Here is a 17,178-nt window from a genome sequence, read left to right as displayed (position 1 = left end):
CAGATGAATTTAAGGCATGTTTTCTCGAGATCTGTGAGGTATGCTAATGGTAGTTTAATGGGAATTGCATTGAATCTGTACACAACAGCTGTTATATTGCATACTGTTGTCTTCAAATTAGTTATTTAGATTACCAGACATAAAAGTGCAAAACTGGTAAAAAAAACTTAAGTATTAATTGTTCCTTTCAATAAACCAACAGACATCAGCAGTGCAATTATCCCAGATATACTTGTATATACAAATATATTTTTCCCCTTTCTTTCTTTTCTTCTTTCCCTCATCCCAGTTGTTCCTTCCCTTTGAGCAATTTTGTTCCCTTTCACAATATCTACTGTACCTTTTGGGTTTTATTTACAATTTGAGGTTATTACACTAGGGAGACAATACAATGCTTACACATGCAGGTCTGATTTATTTAACTTAAAAGTATGGTCTCCAGATGCATCCATTTACCTATAAAAGCCTCAAGTTTATCTTTTTTAATAGCTGAGTAATGCTCCATTGTATAAAAATACCACACCTTTTTTACCCATTCCTCAGCTGACAGGCATTTGTATTATTTGTGTGATTTAGCTATGACAAATTGTGCTGCTATAAACATGGATTGACATATATTGCTGTGGTATGTTTTCAGTTTTTCTGGGAAAGTACCCAGAAGAAGAATAGCTGGGTTAAGTGGGACCTCTAATCCTAGTTTTGTGAGGAGTCTCAATACTGATTTCCACAGTGGTTTCACCAATCTACACACTCACCAACAGTGGAGCAGTCCTTTTCCCCCACAGCCCCTCTATCATTTGTTATTGTTGATATCTTGATGATGGCCATTCTTTCTGGGGTGAGATGGAATCTCAGTGATGCTTTAATTTGTATTTCTCAAATGACCAATGATGTTGAACATTTTTTCATATATTTATTTGCCATTTGTATTTCTTCACTTGAGAAGTGTGTATTCATCTCAGATGACCATTTTTGGATTGGGTCTTTGAACTTGGGGGGACTCATTTTTAAAGATTCTTTATATGTTCTAGATAAAAATCTTTTGTCTGAGGGGAAGTTGGCTAAAAATTTTTCCCAATTCATGTTTTTTTTATACCTTATTTCTTTTGATGTGTAAAAACTTTTCAGTAAGATGAAACCCCAGTTGATTCTTTGAAGTATTTCCCATGCAGTTTGGTTTTTGTTCATGAACTCACTGCCTACCCCTATGTCTTCAAGATTTTTACCTATAATCTCTTCCAGTAGATTTAGTGTTTCTGTTTTAATATTTAGATCTGCAATCCATTTGACTTGAGTTTGGTGCATGGTGATAGACATGGGTCTAGTTCCAGTCTTTGGCATGTGGTGAGCTGGTTTTCTCAGCACCATTTATTAAAGAGGCCATGTTCCTTCCAATAAACTTGTTTGCCCCCTTTGTTAAAGATAAAGTGCCTGAGGCTGTGGAGAAATAGGAACTCTTCTCCACTGCTGGTGGGAATGCAGACTGGTGAAACCACTGTGGAAATCAGTTTGGAGATTCCTCAGAAAACTAGGTCTAGAGGTCCCATTCAACCCAGCTATTCCCCTTCCTGGTATTTTCCCAGATCTGAAAATGGCATATCACAGCGGTGCAATTTGTAACTACTAAACTGTGGAAGCAACCCAAATGTCCATCCACTGAGGATTGGATAAAAAAATTGTGGTACTTTTATATAATGAAATATTACTCAGCTGTAAAGAAAGATAAACTCGAGGCCTTTGTAGGTAAATGGTCACAACTAGAGACCATACTCATGAGTGAAATAAATCAGACCTGCATGTGTAAGAATCATCTTGTCTCACTAGTGTAAGGCCTGAAAGAGTGAATAAAAACTAGGAGGTATGATAGACATAATGAAATGAAAGAAAAATGCTCAAAAGTAAAGGGCAACTGGGGTATGGGAAAAGAGAAGGGAACAAAGGGGAAATTATGTAAGTATGTATATACAGAATAGCTAACATAGTTGTACTACTGTCTTCTACTGCTCTACAGAAAGGAACAGTTAACAGATTAAGATTACTTGTTTAATCAATCTTGTAATTCTCTGTTCTCTTGAGAAAGCACTTTGAAGATATCAATAATACCACAACCATTGTTAATTTCCTATAACTTTGTAACTCTGTTTTGTTTGTATTATGCTTATGCTATTTTGTAAATGGATGTCTGTTAATGTTTTCCTTCTTTTATTTCTTAAAATAAAAAAAAAAAATAATGTGCCTGAGTGTGTTTGTGGTTGTGGCTGCATCTTCCAGTCTGTTCCACTGATCCTCAGATCTGTTTTCTTGCCAATATCATGCTGATTTCATCACAGCAGCTTTATAATGTAATTTCAAGTCAGGGATTGTGATGCCATTTGCCTTGCCCCTGTTGCCCAGGTTTGCTTTTGCTATTCTGGGTTTCTTCTGATTCCAGATGAATTTTAGGAATGTTTTCTCTAGATCTATGAGGTATAGTAATGGTATTTTAATTGTGATTGCACTGAATCTGTACAACAATTTTGGGAGAATGGCCATTTTCAAAATGGTTCTTCCTATCCATGGTCAAGGAATACCTTTCCACTTTATGAAATCTCTTTTTTCACAGTATTGTAATTTTCAGTGTATAGATCTTTTACTACCTTTGTTAGATTGATTCATAAGTATTTGATTTTTTGGATGCTATTATAAAAGGTGTGGTTTCCCTAATTTCTCTCTCAGTGTGTTTGTTGTTTGTGTATAGGAATGCTATTGATTTTTTAGTGTTGAGTCTGTATCCAGCTACGCTACTGAATTTGGTTATTAAATGTATAAGCCTTAGTGGAGTTTTTGGGGTCTTCTGTGTAGAGTATCATGTCATCTGCAAGTAATGATAATTTCACTTTTTCTTTTCCTATCCTTATTCCTTTTATTTCTCTCTCTTGTCTAATTGCTCTGGCTAATATTTCTAGAACTATATTGAATAGGAGTGATGACAGTGAACATCCTTGTCTTGTTCCTGATTTTCAAGTGAAAGCTTTCAGTTTTTGTCCATTTAGTATGATGTTGCCTGTTGGTTTGTGATAGATAGCTTTTATCAGAGTGAGGTAAAGAACATCTACAATAATCCCTCACCTATCAGGGGAATTACGTTCCAGAGACCCCCCACGACAGGTAAAAATCCATGAAGTGGTGGCACTACATTTATTATTTACATATATTTTAAGGCTTTATAAACCCTTCCCACATTCCTAAAAATCCTTTCCAACATTTCTAAAAACCCTTGCCACACTCCTGCATGCCTTCTCGGGGAGACACTTCTCAAAGACTCGGTTTCCAGCTGGGGTGGCACCTGGGAATGCCTGGGAGAATCAATGGCTCAGCTCCAAGGGCAGGAGGGGAGGATGGGGAAGGTGAGGATGGAGGGCAGGAGTAGGCTGGGGAGCTGGGCACGCGGGACTCATCCGAAACACAGTCAAGCAGAGCCCAGCACCTGGCCTGCACCACTTGCCCAGCCCAGGCTGGCTCACAGTGTTGGTAAGGGCTGGGGTGGTGCCATGTGCCCTCCTCACCTATAAGCAGTACCTGTCCGGTGAGGGTCTGCCTCGCTCGGCCAGGTGGATCTTCCATGCTCAGGCTGGGGATACTGGCATACTGCATTTCCATTGTGTACAGTATGGTTGTCTTAGTTACTTTTCTCTCATTGCTGAGACAAAATACCCAACACCTAGAATTAAGGAAGGAAAAGTTTATTTAGCTCACAGTTTGTGGAGGTTTTAGTCCATACTTGGCTGGCTCCAAGCCAGAGTGGCACACGGCCAAGGGCAAGAAGTGGCTTCATGGCAACTGAAGAGAGCAAAAGCAGCAAGAGCAAAAGCACAGGCACGGGGAAGCAAGCCATAACAATCCACCCCTTGTCAACTTGGCAAACAAAGACATTTCTTTAAACCAGTTTCCACATACAAAGACATTAGAATCCTACACATTTTGCCCCCCAAATACTCATGCACATCCCTCTATGCAAAAGGCATTTAGTCCATCTGCAAGAGTTGCCAAAGCCCTAACAGTTTCAGCATTGCTGAAAAGTCCAAGTCCTGAATCTCCTCTAAGATGTAAGGCAAACTCTTAGTTGCAAGTCCCTATACAAATGAAGTTAAACACTTCCAACATTCAATGGCACAAGATAAACATTACTATTCCAAAAGATACAAACAGAAGGATACAAAGCATTGAGACCAAAGCAAGTCCAAAATCTAGCAGGGCAAACATTACGTCCTGTAGTTCCATGTCCAGCATCTGAAGCAATCTGTGGCACATTGTGAGCTCCAAAGGGCTTGCTTAACTCTACCTCTAAGGCACTTATGGTGGTTACAGCTCCAACAGCTTCTCTCTTAGGCCTGCTATGCTCCCTCCTTGCAGCTTTTCTTAGATTATCCATGTTCCTGGGTTTTTCAAACTTCTGGGTTCTCCAATGCACCTTTTGTTTCACACTCACAGCTTCACACACTGTCCTCTCAGGGGAACACTGCCTGGTCTCCCAGGCCTTTTGAAATCTAGGTGGAAGCCTTCTTAACCTCAGAACTCTTGCATTCGGCATGTGCCTAAAACCAGTGCCATATGGATGATGCCAAGGTCTGCTGCCAGCTGGAGCCAGGCTTTCTCCTCTCTTGGCTATAGAGGTTGAGTGCCTGGGTTGCTGAACACTGTGAATCTGATTCTGAGGAACAAATTCTCTATGCTGCCGCCATTCTGGAACATGGTGCTCTGCCGCTTTCTTCTCCAAGTAAAGTCACTTCTGCGGTTTTGAGGCTGCAAAGAGTGGAGACTTACTGCTCCTAGTGATGCCCTCAGGCCATCTTTTCTATTCTCTTGTTCCTCCTCAGCAGTCAAGATCTCCTCAGCTCTAACTTTGCAATCCACAGCTTTACTGGAGTTTTCTTTCTGGCCAAACTCACATTTTAATCCTGTTGAGTTCTTTGCTCTTGATTCCTAACATAAATCTGGCTAAAAGCCCCAAATAATAGCCATGCTACTGCCCCAACATTCAACTGCCTTGCAATTTCTTTTGTCAGACTAATCAGTCTGCTGCCCTTAATCTCAGTCTCAGGGAGTCTCTGGACACAAGCAAAATGTAGACAAACTTTCTGCCAAGCCATAACACACATCATCTGGAGTCCAATACCCAATGCAGTCCTTCCTAGCAGAAACCTCCCAAGGGTGGTCTTTACTAGCAGAATTTCTATCAGCTTTCTAGTCTTCTGAGCTTTGACCAGAATCTCTCATACAGAACAGCCCAAGGCATTCTGGCTCTATTTTTTCAGGCGACATCTCAAAACCTTTCCAAACACTTCGCACAAACCATTTCTAAAGGCTCTTGAACCACATGGTCAGGTACAGTCACAGCAACAACCCCACTCCGGGTACCAAATTCTGTCTAGTTACTCTTCTTTTGTTGCTAAGACAAAATACCCAACACCCAGGATTAAGTAAGGAAAAGTTTATTTAGCTCACAGTTTGTGGAGGTTTCAGTCCATACTCGGCTAACTCCGGCACATGGCAGAGGGCAACAGTTTATAGTGGCTGAAGACAGCAAAAGCAGCAAGAGCAGAAGAGTGGGGGTGGGGAGCAAGCCTCTTTTCCTCCCTTAAATTGTATACTGGCTATCCGCTCACACCCACACCATCTCAGCACCCTTCTCTTGCATAGGATCAGGATGAATACCAAAAAACATCCTAGAGCAGGAAGGGTACATCCTTTTCACCCAAGAATGTGGAACTACTCAGTCACTTAGGTAAGCCTTTAGACTCCTCAACTTGACAAAATGTATCAACTGTAACAACAGTATTCATCCACTGATGAAATATATACTGTACTATATTTTATTTCAATTAATATTCTTTTAATATGTTTGAATTAACATTTTTATATTCTTTTAAAATTTTTAGGCAAAATTAAAATCACAAATATTATACAAATACTTATATACAGCAAAATCCCGTGATATAGTGAAAACTCCACAATACAGAATTAGATATATTTTTTTAAAAAGCCAGTGATACAGTGAAGCTGTAATAAGTGAACTGTGATATAGCAAGGGATGACTATACTCCTATTTTCTGTATAGTTTTCATCAAGGATGAGTGTTGGACTTTATCAAAAGCTTTTTGTGTCTGGCTATTTCACTTAGGGAAATAGTGTCCATGTTCAGACATATTTTGGCAAATGGCAGGATCTCCTTTCCTAAGGCTTAATAAACACATGCTTTACACAGTTAAAAAAAAAAAGAAAAGCTTTTTGTGCACTTATTGAGATGATCATGTGATTTTTATCTTTTGCTCTACTGATATAGTGTATTACATTAATTGATTTGTGTATTACATTAATTGATTTTTGAATCATCCCTGCATTCCTGGGATGAATTGCACCTGGTTATGTCATCTGGTTGTCTTGATTTGCTGCATACTGGTTGCTAGTATTTGAGAATATTTACAACTATGTTCACTAGGGAGTTTGGCCTGTAGTTCTCTTTTCATTGGGTCTTTGATTTTGGTATCAGGGTAATACTTGCCTCCAGAAATGAGTTAGGGAGAATTCCTTCCCTTTCAATTTCATTAAACAGTTTGAGAAATATTGGAATTAAGTCTTCTCTAAGTTTCTTGGGGAATTCTGCTGTGAATCCATCAGGACCTGGGCTTTTCTTTGTTGGTAAATTTTTTTACTACATTTTCAATTTTTTTTTTTTTTTTGTCTTTTTGAGACAGGGTCTTGCTATGCAGTTCAGACTGGCCTTGAGCTCACTTTGTAGCCCAGGCTGGTCTCGAACTCGCAGCAATCCTTCTGCCTCAGCCTCCCAAGTGCTGGGATTACAGGCATGTGCCACCACGCCTGGCTTACATTTTCAATTTTGTTGGCTGATACCGAGTTTAAGATTTTTGTATCTTCTTGATTCAGCTTTGGTAATTCATATGTATCTAGGAATTTGTCCATTTCCTCAGTGTTTTCCATCATATGAGAATAAAGATTTTCAAAGTTAGTGTTGATGATTTTCTGAATTTCTACAGGATCTGTAGTGATTTCATCCTTTTTTTAATTTTAAAGATAAAAGAACAAAAACATAAACATACATACATTTAGAAAACAACACAAAAACAATACAAGCAATACAGAATTTCAGACAAGATGATAGGAAATTAACAATGGTTGTTGTATTACATATTGATATCTTCAAATTGGATACTTAGATAAACAAATATAGACATGTAAGACTGACCACTTAAACATTAACTGTTCCTTTCAATAGAGCAATAAAAGTCAGTAGTACAACTATGTTAGCTATCCTGTGTATACACATACACATACTTTTCCCCTTTTTTCCTCTTTTCCCTCATCCCAGTAGTACTTTCCTTTTGAGCAGTTTCTTTCCATTTCACAATGTCTACTGCACCTCCTAGAGTTTATTCACTCAGGTTTTTACCCTACTGAGACAATATGGTGTTTATACATGTGGGTCTGATTTATTTCACTTATGAATATGGTGTCTAGTTGTGTCCATTTTTCTATAAAAGCCTCAAGATTGTGTTTCTTTATAGCTAAGTAATATCTCATTATATAAAAATACTACAATTTTTTTTATCCATTCCTTGGTTAATGGGCATTTGGGTTGCTTCCACGATTCAGCTATTACAAATGCACTGCTATAAATATGGGTGCACATATATCGCTGTGATATGTTTTCAGTTCTTCTGGGAAAATACCCAGAAGGGGAATAGCTGGATTGAATGGGACCTCTAGTCCTAGTTTACTGAGGAATCTCCAAACTGATTTTCAGTGGTTTCACCAGTCTACACTCCCACCAGCAGTGGAGAAGGGTTCCTTTTTCTCCCCAGCCCTGCTAGCATTTGTTATTGGTTGATTTCTTAATGAAAGGCATTCTTACTGGAGTGAGATGGAACCTCAATGTTGTTTTAATTCGAATTTCATGAATGACTAATGATGTTGAACATTTTCTCATGTATTTATTTGCCATTTGTATTTCTTTATTTGAGACGTGTGCATTCATCTCAGATGCCCATTTTTGGATTGAGTGTTTAAATTTTGGGGGTCTGGTTTTTTTTAATTCTTTATATGTTCTAGATAGAAGTCCTTTGTCCAAGGGACAGTCAGCTAGAATTTTTTTCCCAATTTGTGGGTTTTCTTTTCACTCTGCTGGTGATTTCTTTTGATGTGCAAGAACTTTTCAGTAAGATGAGATCCCAGTTGTTGATTATTTGAAGTATTTCCCATGCAGTTTGGTTTTTGTTCATGAACTCTCTGCCTACCCCTATGTCTTCAAGATTTTTACCTACATTCTCTTCCAGTATATTTAGTGTTTCTGTTTTAATATTTAGATCTGCAATCCATTTTGACTTGAGTTTGGTGCATGGGTCTAGTTTCAGTCTTTGGCATGTGGTAAGCCAGTTTATCTAGCACCAACATTTCTTCTTCCAGCACCTTATTAAAGAGGCCATGTTTCTTCCAGGGAACTTGTTTGGCTCCTTTGTCAAAGGTGGCTTAGTGTGTTTATGGTTTTGACTGCATCTTCCTGTCTATTCCATTGATCCTCAAGTGTGTATTTTTTGCCAGTACCATATTGATTTTATCAGAGTAGCTTTGTCATATAATTTCAAGTCAGGGATTTTGATGCCACCTGCCTTGTCTCTGTTGCCCAGGACTGCTTTTGCTATTCTGGGTATCTTTTGATTCTAGATGAATTTTAGGAATGTTGTCTATAGATCTGTGAGGTATTCTAATCGTATTTTAATTGGAATTCCATTGAATCTGTACAACAATTTAGGAAGTATAGCTATTTTCACAATGTTGGTTCTTCCTATCCATGAGCAAGGAATATCTTTCCATTTTCTGAAATCCTCCTTGATCTCTTTTCAGAGCACTGTAGTTTTCACTGTATAGATCTTTTACTTCTTTTGTTAGATTGATTTCTAAATATTTTAATTTTTTGGATGCTACTGTAAAAGGTATGGTTTTCTTAATTTCTCTCTCAGTGTGTTTGTTGTTTGTGTATAGGAATGCTATTGATTTTTGAGTGTTGACTTTGTATCCAGTTATGCTACTGAATTTGTTGATTAATTCTAGGAGTCTTCTGGTGGAGTTTGGGGTTTTCCATGTAGAGTATCATGTCATCTGCAAATAATGGTAATTTCACTTCTTCCTTTCCTATTCTTATTCCTTTTATATCTCTTTCTTGTCTAATTGTTCCTGCTAATGTTTCAGAACTATGTTGAATAGGAGTGGTGACAGCGGTCATCTTTGCCTTGTTCCTGATTTTAAAGTGAAAACTTTTAGTTGTCTATTTAGTATGATGTTGGCAGTTGGTTTGTCATAGATGGCTTTTATCAGATTGAGGTAAAGTCCATCTATGCCAATTTTCTGTAGGGTTTTTATCATGAATAAGTGTTGGCATCCTACTTGGTCGCAGTGTATTATCTTTTTGATGATTTGCTGAATTCTGTTTGCTAGTATTTTACTGAGTATCTTTGCATCTATGTTCATTAGGGAGATTGGTCTGTAGTTCTCTTTTTTGGTTGGGTCTTTCTCTAGTTTTGGTATCAATACAATACTTGCCTCCAGATATGAATTAAGGAGAATTGCTTCCTTTTCAATTTTGTTAAAGTGTTTGAGGAGTGTTGGCAGTAAATCTTCTCTGAATGTCTTCTAGAATTCTTGCAGAATTCAGCTGTGAATCCATCAGGACCTGGGCTTTTCTTTGTTGGTAGGTTTTTTTTTTAGTTACGCTTTCAATCTTCATAGTTGATATTGGGTTATTCAAAATTTTTATATCTTCTTGATTCAACTTTGGTAATTCATACTTATCTAGGAATCTGTGCACTTCCTCTGTGTTTTCCATCCTATGGGAGTGAAGATTTTCAAAGTAGGTATTGATGATCTTCTGAATTTCTATAGGATCTGTAGTGATTTCACCTTTTTCATTCCTTATTGCATGAATTTGAGTCCTTTTTTTTCTTTTTTTGATAAGGTTAGCTAGAGGTTTATCAATTTTATTTATTCTTTCAAAGAACAAACTCTTTCATTCATTAATTCTTTGCAGTGTTTTCTTCATCTCAATTGAATTAATTTCTACCCTGATCCTTACAATTTCCTCCCTTCTTGGGGCTTTGGTATTGACTTGTTCTTTTTCTAAAAGTTTGAGGTGCAGCATTAGGCTATTTATTTGTTCTCGTTGTTTTCCTGATATATGAGTTCACCACTATAAACTTTCCTCTCAGAACTGCTTTCAGTGCATCCCAGATTCTGGCATGTTGTATTAACATTTTCATTTGCTTGCAGATACTGTTTAATTTCTTCTGTGAAATTGGTAGAAAAATTCTGTTTTTTTTTTTGTTGTTGTTTGTTTTGTTTTGTTTTGTTTTTTTTTTTGGTTTTTCTCCGGTACTGGGAACCGAACTCACAACCTTGCGCTTGCCAGGCAGGTGCTTTGCTGCTGAGCTAAATCCCCAGCCCCGAAAAATTCTGGTTTATTTTCCATGTGTTTACCAATTTGGTAGAAATTCTGTCCATTGGTTGTTACGATATTATTTATTTTCCATGTGTTTATGGAGCTCTTGAGTTACCTTTTGTCATTAATTTCCAATTTTATTGCACTAAGGTTAGATAATATACATGGGATAGGGAGCTGGAGATTTAGCTGAGCGGCACAGGGCTTGCCTGGCAAGTGCAAAGTCCTGAGTTTGATTCCCAGCACTGGAAAAACAAAAAACAAAAAAACCCCACAAATACATGGGATAATTTGAATTCCTTTGCATTTAGTTAAGCTTGTTCCACGGGCTGGTATGTGTCTATTTTAGAGAAAGTCCCATGTGCAGCTGAGAAGAGTGTGTATTCTGATGCTGTTGGGTGCAACACTCTATAAATGTCTCCTAAGTCCATTTGTTCACAAGTTTTGTTCAGTTCTGCTATTTGCTCATTTTTTGTCCTGCTGACCTATCACTTTGTGTCAATGGGGTATTAAGGTCCCCCCTTACAATAGTGTTGTTAGTTATTTGGTTTTTCACGTCTATTAAGATTTGTCTTATATAGTTGGGTGCTCCCATGTTTGATGCATACATATTTAAGATTGTTATCTCTTCCTCTTGAAGTTTTCCTCTCGCAAGTATGTAGTGACCTTCTTTATCTCTTTTGATCATTCTTGGTTTGAAGTTTACATTGTCTGCAAACAGAATAGTTACCCTTGCTTTTTTCTGGGTTCCTGTCATGTGGAGGACTCTTTTCCATCCTTTCACTTTCAGTCTATGAATTTCCTTTTGAGTTAAATGTGTTTCTTGTATACAGCACTAGAATTGATAATGGGTCATGCCGGCCAGCTGAGGGTATTTTCAATATCCTAATTCCCTAAGACCTTGATAACTTCCTCCAGAGAAATGGCAAATGGTCAGAGGTTCCCTATAGCCACAGCTTCTTTTACCCTACACGAACAACCCTCCCTCTGTCCTTCCCTCCAAATTATTTTCACTGAACAAAAATCTCCTCTCTGCACAACTAATTTAACAAAAACTCCTATTCCCACTCCCCACCCAACAATAGCACACCTTTACCCTTGATCTCCTGCCCTATTGACTCCCAATTCTTCAAAAACCTCAAACAGGCCCACCACCTTTCAACCACTAGCTCTCCCCTCCTCCAAGCATACCTCTTCTCCAACATCCATCAACCCACCCACCTCCTCTGGCCCAGCCCCTCCTCAAACCTGCCCTTTTCTCCTGCTCAGGCACACTCTTTCTTCTCACCCCATATCTCCTCAGACCACTTCTCATTCTATCCTATCCCTCCATGAGGTTGGAGGGGTTGAGGGGCTTGTTTGCATTCTTGTTTTTTTTCTCAATTACTGATCAAGACTGTTTCCAACAAAGAGTAAGTCCTTTTAGAAAATCCTGATAAATTCAGAAAAGAATTCCTCCTAGTCACTCAAATGTCTGACCTCACTTGGGGAGATATTTACCTTATTCTCTTGTCCACCCTTATTGATGATGAAAGGGTAGGCAGCTGAAAACCATGCCAATAAGCTGCACCACAACACCCTGATAGGCATGCTGAGGCAGCTAAAGCATTTCCCAAGGCAGAACTCTGAGTGGACATATCAGTTTAGCAACTATGGCAGGACAGATTATGATCATATGATCACTTGCCTCTTGTCAGGAATGGAAAAATAATAAAACTAGGTTGACTATGAGTGCCTCTGAGGAATCATCCAGGGAGAAGATGAAAAGCAGCCCTCTTCATGAAGCACCTTTCAGAGACCATGATTAAATATACAAATACCCACCCTACCCTCTTGAAGGTCTAATTCTTCTACATCTCCACTTAATCTCCTAATCCTATCCAGACATCCACTAAAAGTTCCAAAAGTTAAAAGCTGGACCCCAAACACCACAGAAGGAACTCATAAACCTTGCCTTGAAAATTTTCAATAAGCAAGATGAGGAACAAAGAACTCTAGAAGAAAAAGACTAAAGCCAAATATCAAAGCCTGGCCTCTCTAGTTTGACCCCCAGCTGGAAAACCTGCCAAAGGCTCCACTTCACACCCACCTATCAATTGTTTTTGCTGCATCAATCTAGGCGACTGGGCAAAAGCTTGTCCTAATCTCAGATCTCCTACAAAGCCATGTCCTAACTGTGGACAGTGGGGTCACTGGAAAATAGACTGCCCTATAAGGAAGTCCGCCTCTCCTGAGTTCTCTTCCCTCCAGGCACCCGGACACATCTGGAAAAGACCTGGTGGCTTACCTTCAGCTGCTAAATGACGTGGTCCAGCCCAAAGCCCCGTCTATGATATCATCAATGGATCCACTGGTACCCGGAAAGCAGGTTTCCTTTCTGGTTGACTTGGGCCATCTTCTCTGTTCTTACTGATTATTTGGGACAGTTGTTGGAATGAAGAGCCTAATACAAACACCAGCCAAGACTCCCCCCTTACATTATTCTTTAGGCCATATGACTTTCACTCATTCTTTCTTGTTACTCCCCCACTGTCCAACACCCCTTTTGGTAAGAGATATGCTCCATTACATGGGGGAATCTTTATATATTCTCTCACTTCTTTCTGACCCTTTCCTTATTTTACCAGTCATAGCCCCTCCTGAAACCCTCCCTTGTGAGGCAATCCTACTTACCAAATCACAAACTGACCCTATTGTTTGGGACAGAAAAACTCCTTCCATAGCCTTATACCACCAATCCCTCAAAATAGTCCTGAGAGGTCCTACTTGAGGTGTCGTAGGCAACCAACACCCCCTTAGCTCAGCCAGCAATCTTGGCCTCCAGCCCATTATCTATGCTTTCTTAAAGTTCACACTCTCATCCTTACCCACTTCCCCCCAAACACTCCCATCCTTCCTTATAAAAACCTGATCGTCCTTTCCAACTAGTCCAAGATCTATGTTATTCCCATTTACCCAGTGGCCCCCAACCCCTCCACTCCCTCTCCCATATCCCCCCCATACTCAATACTTCACTGTTTTAGACCTCAAAGACACCTTCTTTACTTAATTTCCCTCAGCTGATTCCCAACAACTTTTCACCTTTACATGGACAGACTCCATATCTGTGTTTACCCAGTAACTCACACAGACAGTTTTTCCCCAGGGATTTTGGAATAGCCCCCACATTTTTGGCTAAGAATTACAAAAGGACCTCCAATCCCTCGACCTTGCCCTTAGCCACTTGCTCCAATATGCTAACGACCTTTTTGCTTTGCAGTCCCTTGAAAAATGATTCTACATCCCATCCTATCTCCTTTCTTAAATTCTTGAGGGAAAAAGGCATACTGTGTTTTATAACACAAAACCCAGCTAGTACAGCAAAAAGTCATTTTTGCTGCATACCCACTTCCTACCACATATCCCTACCACTTGCTGCATACCCACTTCCTGAAAACAGGCTACTAACAATCTTTCTTTCCCATCACAAAATGAGATCTCCTTTCCTTCCTGAGGCTTTTTAGCTCTTTTAAAGTTTGGATCCCAAATTTCTCACTCATTGCAAAACCCTTCTATGAGGCCTTCCATGGAGATCCCAGAGAAAGAACATCAGAAACAGACTTAATTCCCATTTCCTTTGGGTCCTCAAGTGGGCACTCTTTATGGCTCATGCTCTCTTTATGCCTTGTACCCAATGCTAATAAACCTTTCTTTGTATTTCTGAACAGCAAAAAGCAACAAGCATTAGGACTACTTGCACAGCCAGCTGGAGACTCCCTCCAAGCTATTGCCTATTTACAGTTAGACCCTGTAATAAAAGGTTCACCTCTCTGTTTACAGATCCTAGCATCAGTTGCACCCCTTATCCCAGAGGTCCAAAAGATTACTTCCCACCAGCCCCTACAGGTCTTCATACAACCTCTCTAACCTTCTCAGCCATTATGATTTAACCCTTCTCTCTCCGGCCCCAGTTTCAAGTCCTATACCCTCAATTCAGGCCCATTCACCCACTTCCCTGATTGGCAAATGGGAGGAAGGGTGGCTAACCTCAAATTAAATAATCTCTGGTTTGTTCTCAATAGAATCAATCTCTTATAAAATACAGCCCAACTTATGCCAGGAGACTTTTGCCATAACATTACAACCCTTGGTTACCTTCTGTGGCTCATCTGTTCTAACCCTGCCAACCTTGTCCCAATACCTGACACCCCAGGCTCCACCCCACAACATGAGTGCACTGAGATTCCTGATTTTACTCTCACTCACTTCCATCACATGACCTTGGAACATATCCCAGGGTCCCCTGACTGGTTTATTAATGGAAGTGCTTCAAAGACCATCCCTTCCCAGGCAGGGATGCCATCACTGAAAGCTATCGTAGCTAATCCTCCTATCTTCTTCATGAAGTAACTGAGGCAGCAGTCCTTCCCACAGGGACAACTTCACACCATCCAGAATTCATCATACTACTAGAGTTCTCTCTTTCTTTCTTTCTTTTTTTCTTTTTAAGACAGGGTCTCACTATGCAGTTCAGGCTGGCCTTGAGCTCACTTTGCAGCCCAGGCCGGTCTCGAACTCACAACGATCCTCCTGCCTCAGTCTCCTGGTTGTTGGTATTACAGGCATGCGCCACCACACCTGGCTTCTTTCAGCAAGATCTTGCTATGTAGTTTAGGCTGGCCTTGAACTTACTATGTAACCCAAGCTGGCCTCGAACTCATGGCAATCCTCTTGCTTCTCCCTCCCAAGTGCTGAGACTACAAGTATGTGCCACCACTACACTTTCGGTTTTTCACACCAGGAAAACCACACAATATTTGAACATTTGTGTCTAATTTATTTCAGTTAAAAGTATAGTCTCAAGGTGTATCCATTTAGCTACAAATGTCTCAAGCTGATCCTTTTTATGGCAGAGTAGTACTCCATTATAGAAAAAAACCACATTAAAGGTTAAAAAATTTAAAGAAATTAAAAACCTGTTGATTTTAAGGAATATATCTGTATAACTTGTATAATATAGGTTCGTATAAAGAAAAATTTCTTAACTAAGACTGTCAGGTATGGTGGCACACACCTGTAATCCTAGTACTTAGGAGGTTGAGGCAGGAGGATCTCTGTGAATTTTTTTGTTTGTTTGTTTTTTTCCTGGACTGGGGATTGAACTCATGACCTTGCGCTTGCCAGTCAGGCATTGTGCTGCTGAGCTAAATCCCCAGCCCCTGGATCTCTGTGAATTTGAGGCCAGTCTGAGCTACAAAGTGAGTTCAAGCCCAGCCTAAATTGCATAGTGAAACCATTTCTCAAAAAGACAAAAAAAAAAACCCAAAAGATATAAAATACAAACAATGATCCAAAAGATATAAAATACAAACAATGATCCAATGCTGGGATTGAGTTTGAGTGCTACACCCACTCTGGGGTGGGAAGCCTGCATACAATATAAGCAAGGGAAAGAGACTTGCTTGCTGCTGCTCCTTCCTTTTTGCTCTTTCTGCTTTTGCTGTTTTCTGCCACCAATAACCGTTGCCCTCTGCTATGTGTCACTCTGCCTTGGAGCCAGCAGTGTATGGACTGAAACCTCCACAAATGGTGAGGTAAATAAACCTTTCCTTCCTTGGTTGTGGGTGTCAGGTATGGTGTCTCAGGAATGACATAAAAGTAGCTAAGACAAAATTGGTACCGAGAGTAGTCACTGTTGTGATGTTGCCTGGCCATGTGTCTTACAAAACTTTGGAATTAATTTGGAAAAGTTTTGAGAGACTGGCCAAAGAGGCAGCCCCTGTATGCTATAAACGGATTCTGGAAAATCAGAGCATTAATGGAAATGTTGCCGGTTAAGATGAAGCTCAGGAGCCTTCAATTGAGAAAAATTGCATTGGCTGCTGGTTCCCAGGTAGTATACTGTGCTTTGGCAGGAAATTGCTCTGCATTTTCCTTGTGTTTAGAAATACTGTCTGGGTAGAAGAAGAAATTCAATGTAATCTACTGTTGGGATGGTGGCATCGTTACTGTTGAGAGCTTTTGGCCAGCAGAGTGATTTGAAACATTTGGCCAGAGGGGAGGCCCTAATGGAGCTTTGGGCTGCAAGGATGAAATAGAAGAGAATGCTGTTGTTAAGAATAGGACAATGAAAAAATGAACTAAAGCCTTTCACCTGATGATAAGAATATATGTGAACTAAGGGGCTGGGGATTTAGCTCAGCGGCACAGTGCCTGCCTGGCAAGCGCAAAGTTGTGAGTTCAATTCCCGGTACCGAAAAAGAACAAAAAACAAACAAAAAAAGAATGTATTTGAATTATAGGAGATCCCTGTTTTTCAGATTTGCCATGCCTTGTCATGTTAATGGGCTGCAAGGACTGTGACTGTAATAGTTCTTTTAATATGTTTTTAATGTTGTTTTTACATATGTTTGTAATCAAGTTAATTAATCAAAGTATTGTGGTTTTAACCTTGAATTTTGGTCACCTTTTAAATATTTTGCTTTTGGTGAAGGAATGAGTGCAGAAAAATTATATATATGTATGTCTTGGTTACTTTTCTCTTGTTGCTGAGACAAAATACACAATGTCCAAAATTAAGGAAGGAAAGGTTTATTTAGCTTACAGTTTGTGGAGGTTTCAGTCCATACTTGGCTGGCTCCGAGGCAGAAGATAACAAAGCAGCAAGAGCAATAGGGGAATGGCAGCCGAACAGCAAACAGCCAGAGCAAAAC

The 17,178-nt window shown here is 39.6% G+C and overlaps 1 protein-coding gene across 2 annotated transcripts in view; it reads right to left on the bottom strand.

Moving 5' to 3' along the window:
• The window catches only part of Simc1 (SUMO-interacting motifs containing 1), a 68,049-nt gene that overhangs the window by 42,035 nt on the left and 8,836 nt on the right, over window positions 1–17,178 (bottom strand). The window contains exon 1 of one of the 2 annotated variants that reach the window (XM_005376372.2): window positions 3,559–3,654. The exons of the other annotated variant lie outside the window; for it this stretch is intronic. Within the exon in view, the coding sequence (XP_005376429.1) occupies window positions 3,559–3,639 (81 nt within the window). The 5' untranslated portion in view covers window positions 3,640–3,654. Of the gene's footprint in view, window positions 1–3,558; window positions 3,655–17,178 lie in introns of those variants that run through there. 2 annotated transcript variants of the gene reach the window in all.

Source organism: Chinchilla lanigera, unplaced genomic scaffold (assembly GCF_000276665.1).
Source record: "Chinchilla lanigera isolate Chin_1 unplaced genomic scaffold, ChiLan1.0 scaffold00007, whole genome shotgun sequence".
NCBI classification, from domain to species: Eukaryota; Metazoa; Chordata; class Mammalia; order Rodentia; family Chinchillidae; genus Chinchilla; species Chinchilla lanigera.
The sequence above is the reverse complement of the archived record's forward strand: the minus strand, read 5'-3'. Positions and strand labels throughout refer to the sequence as shown.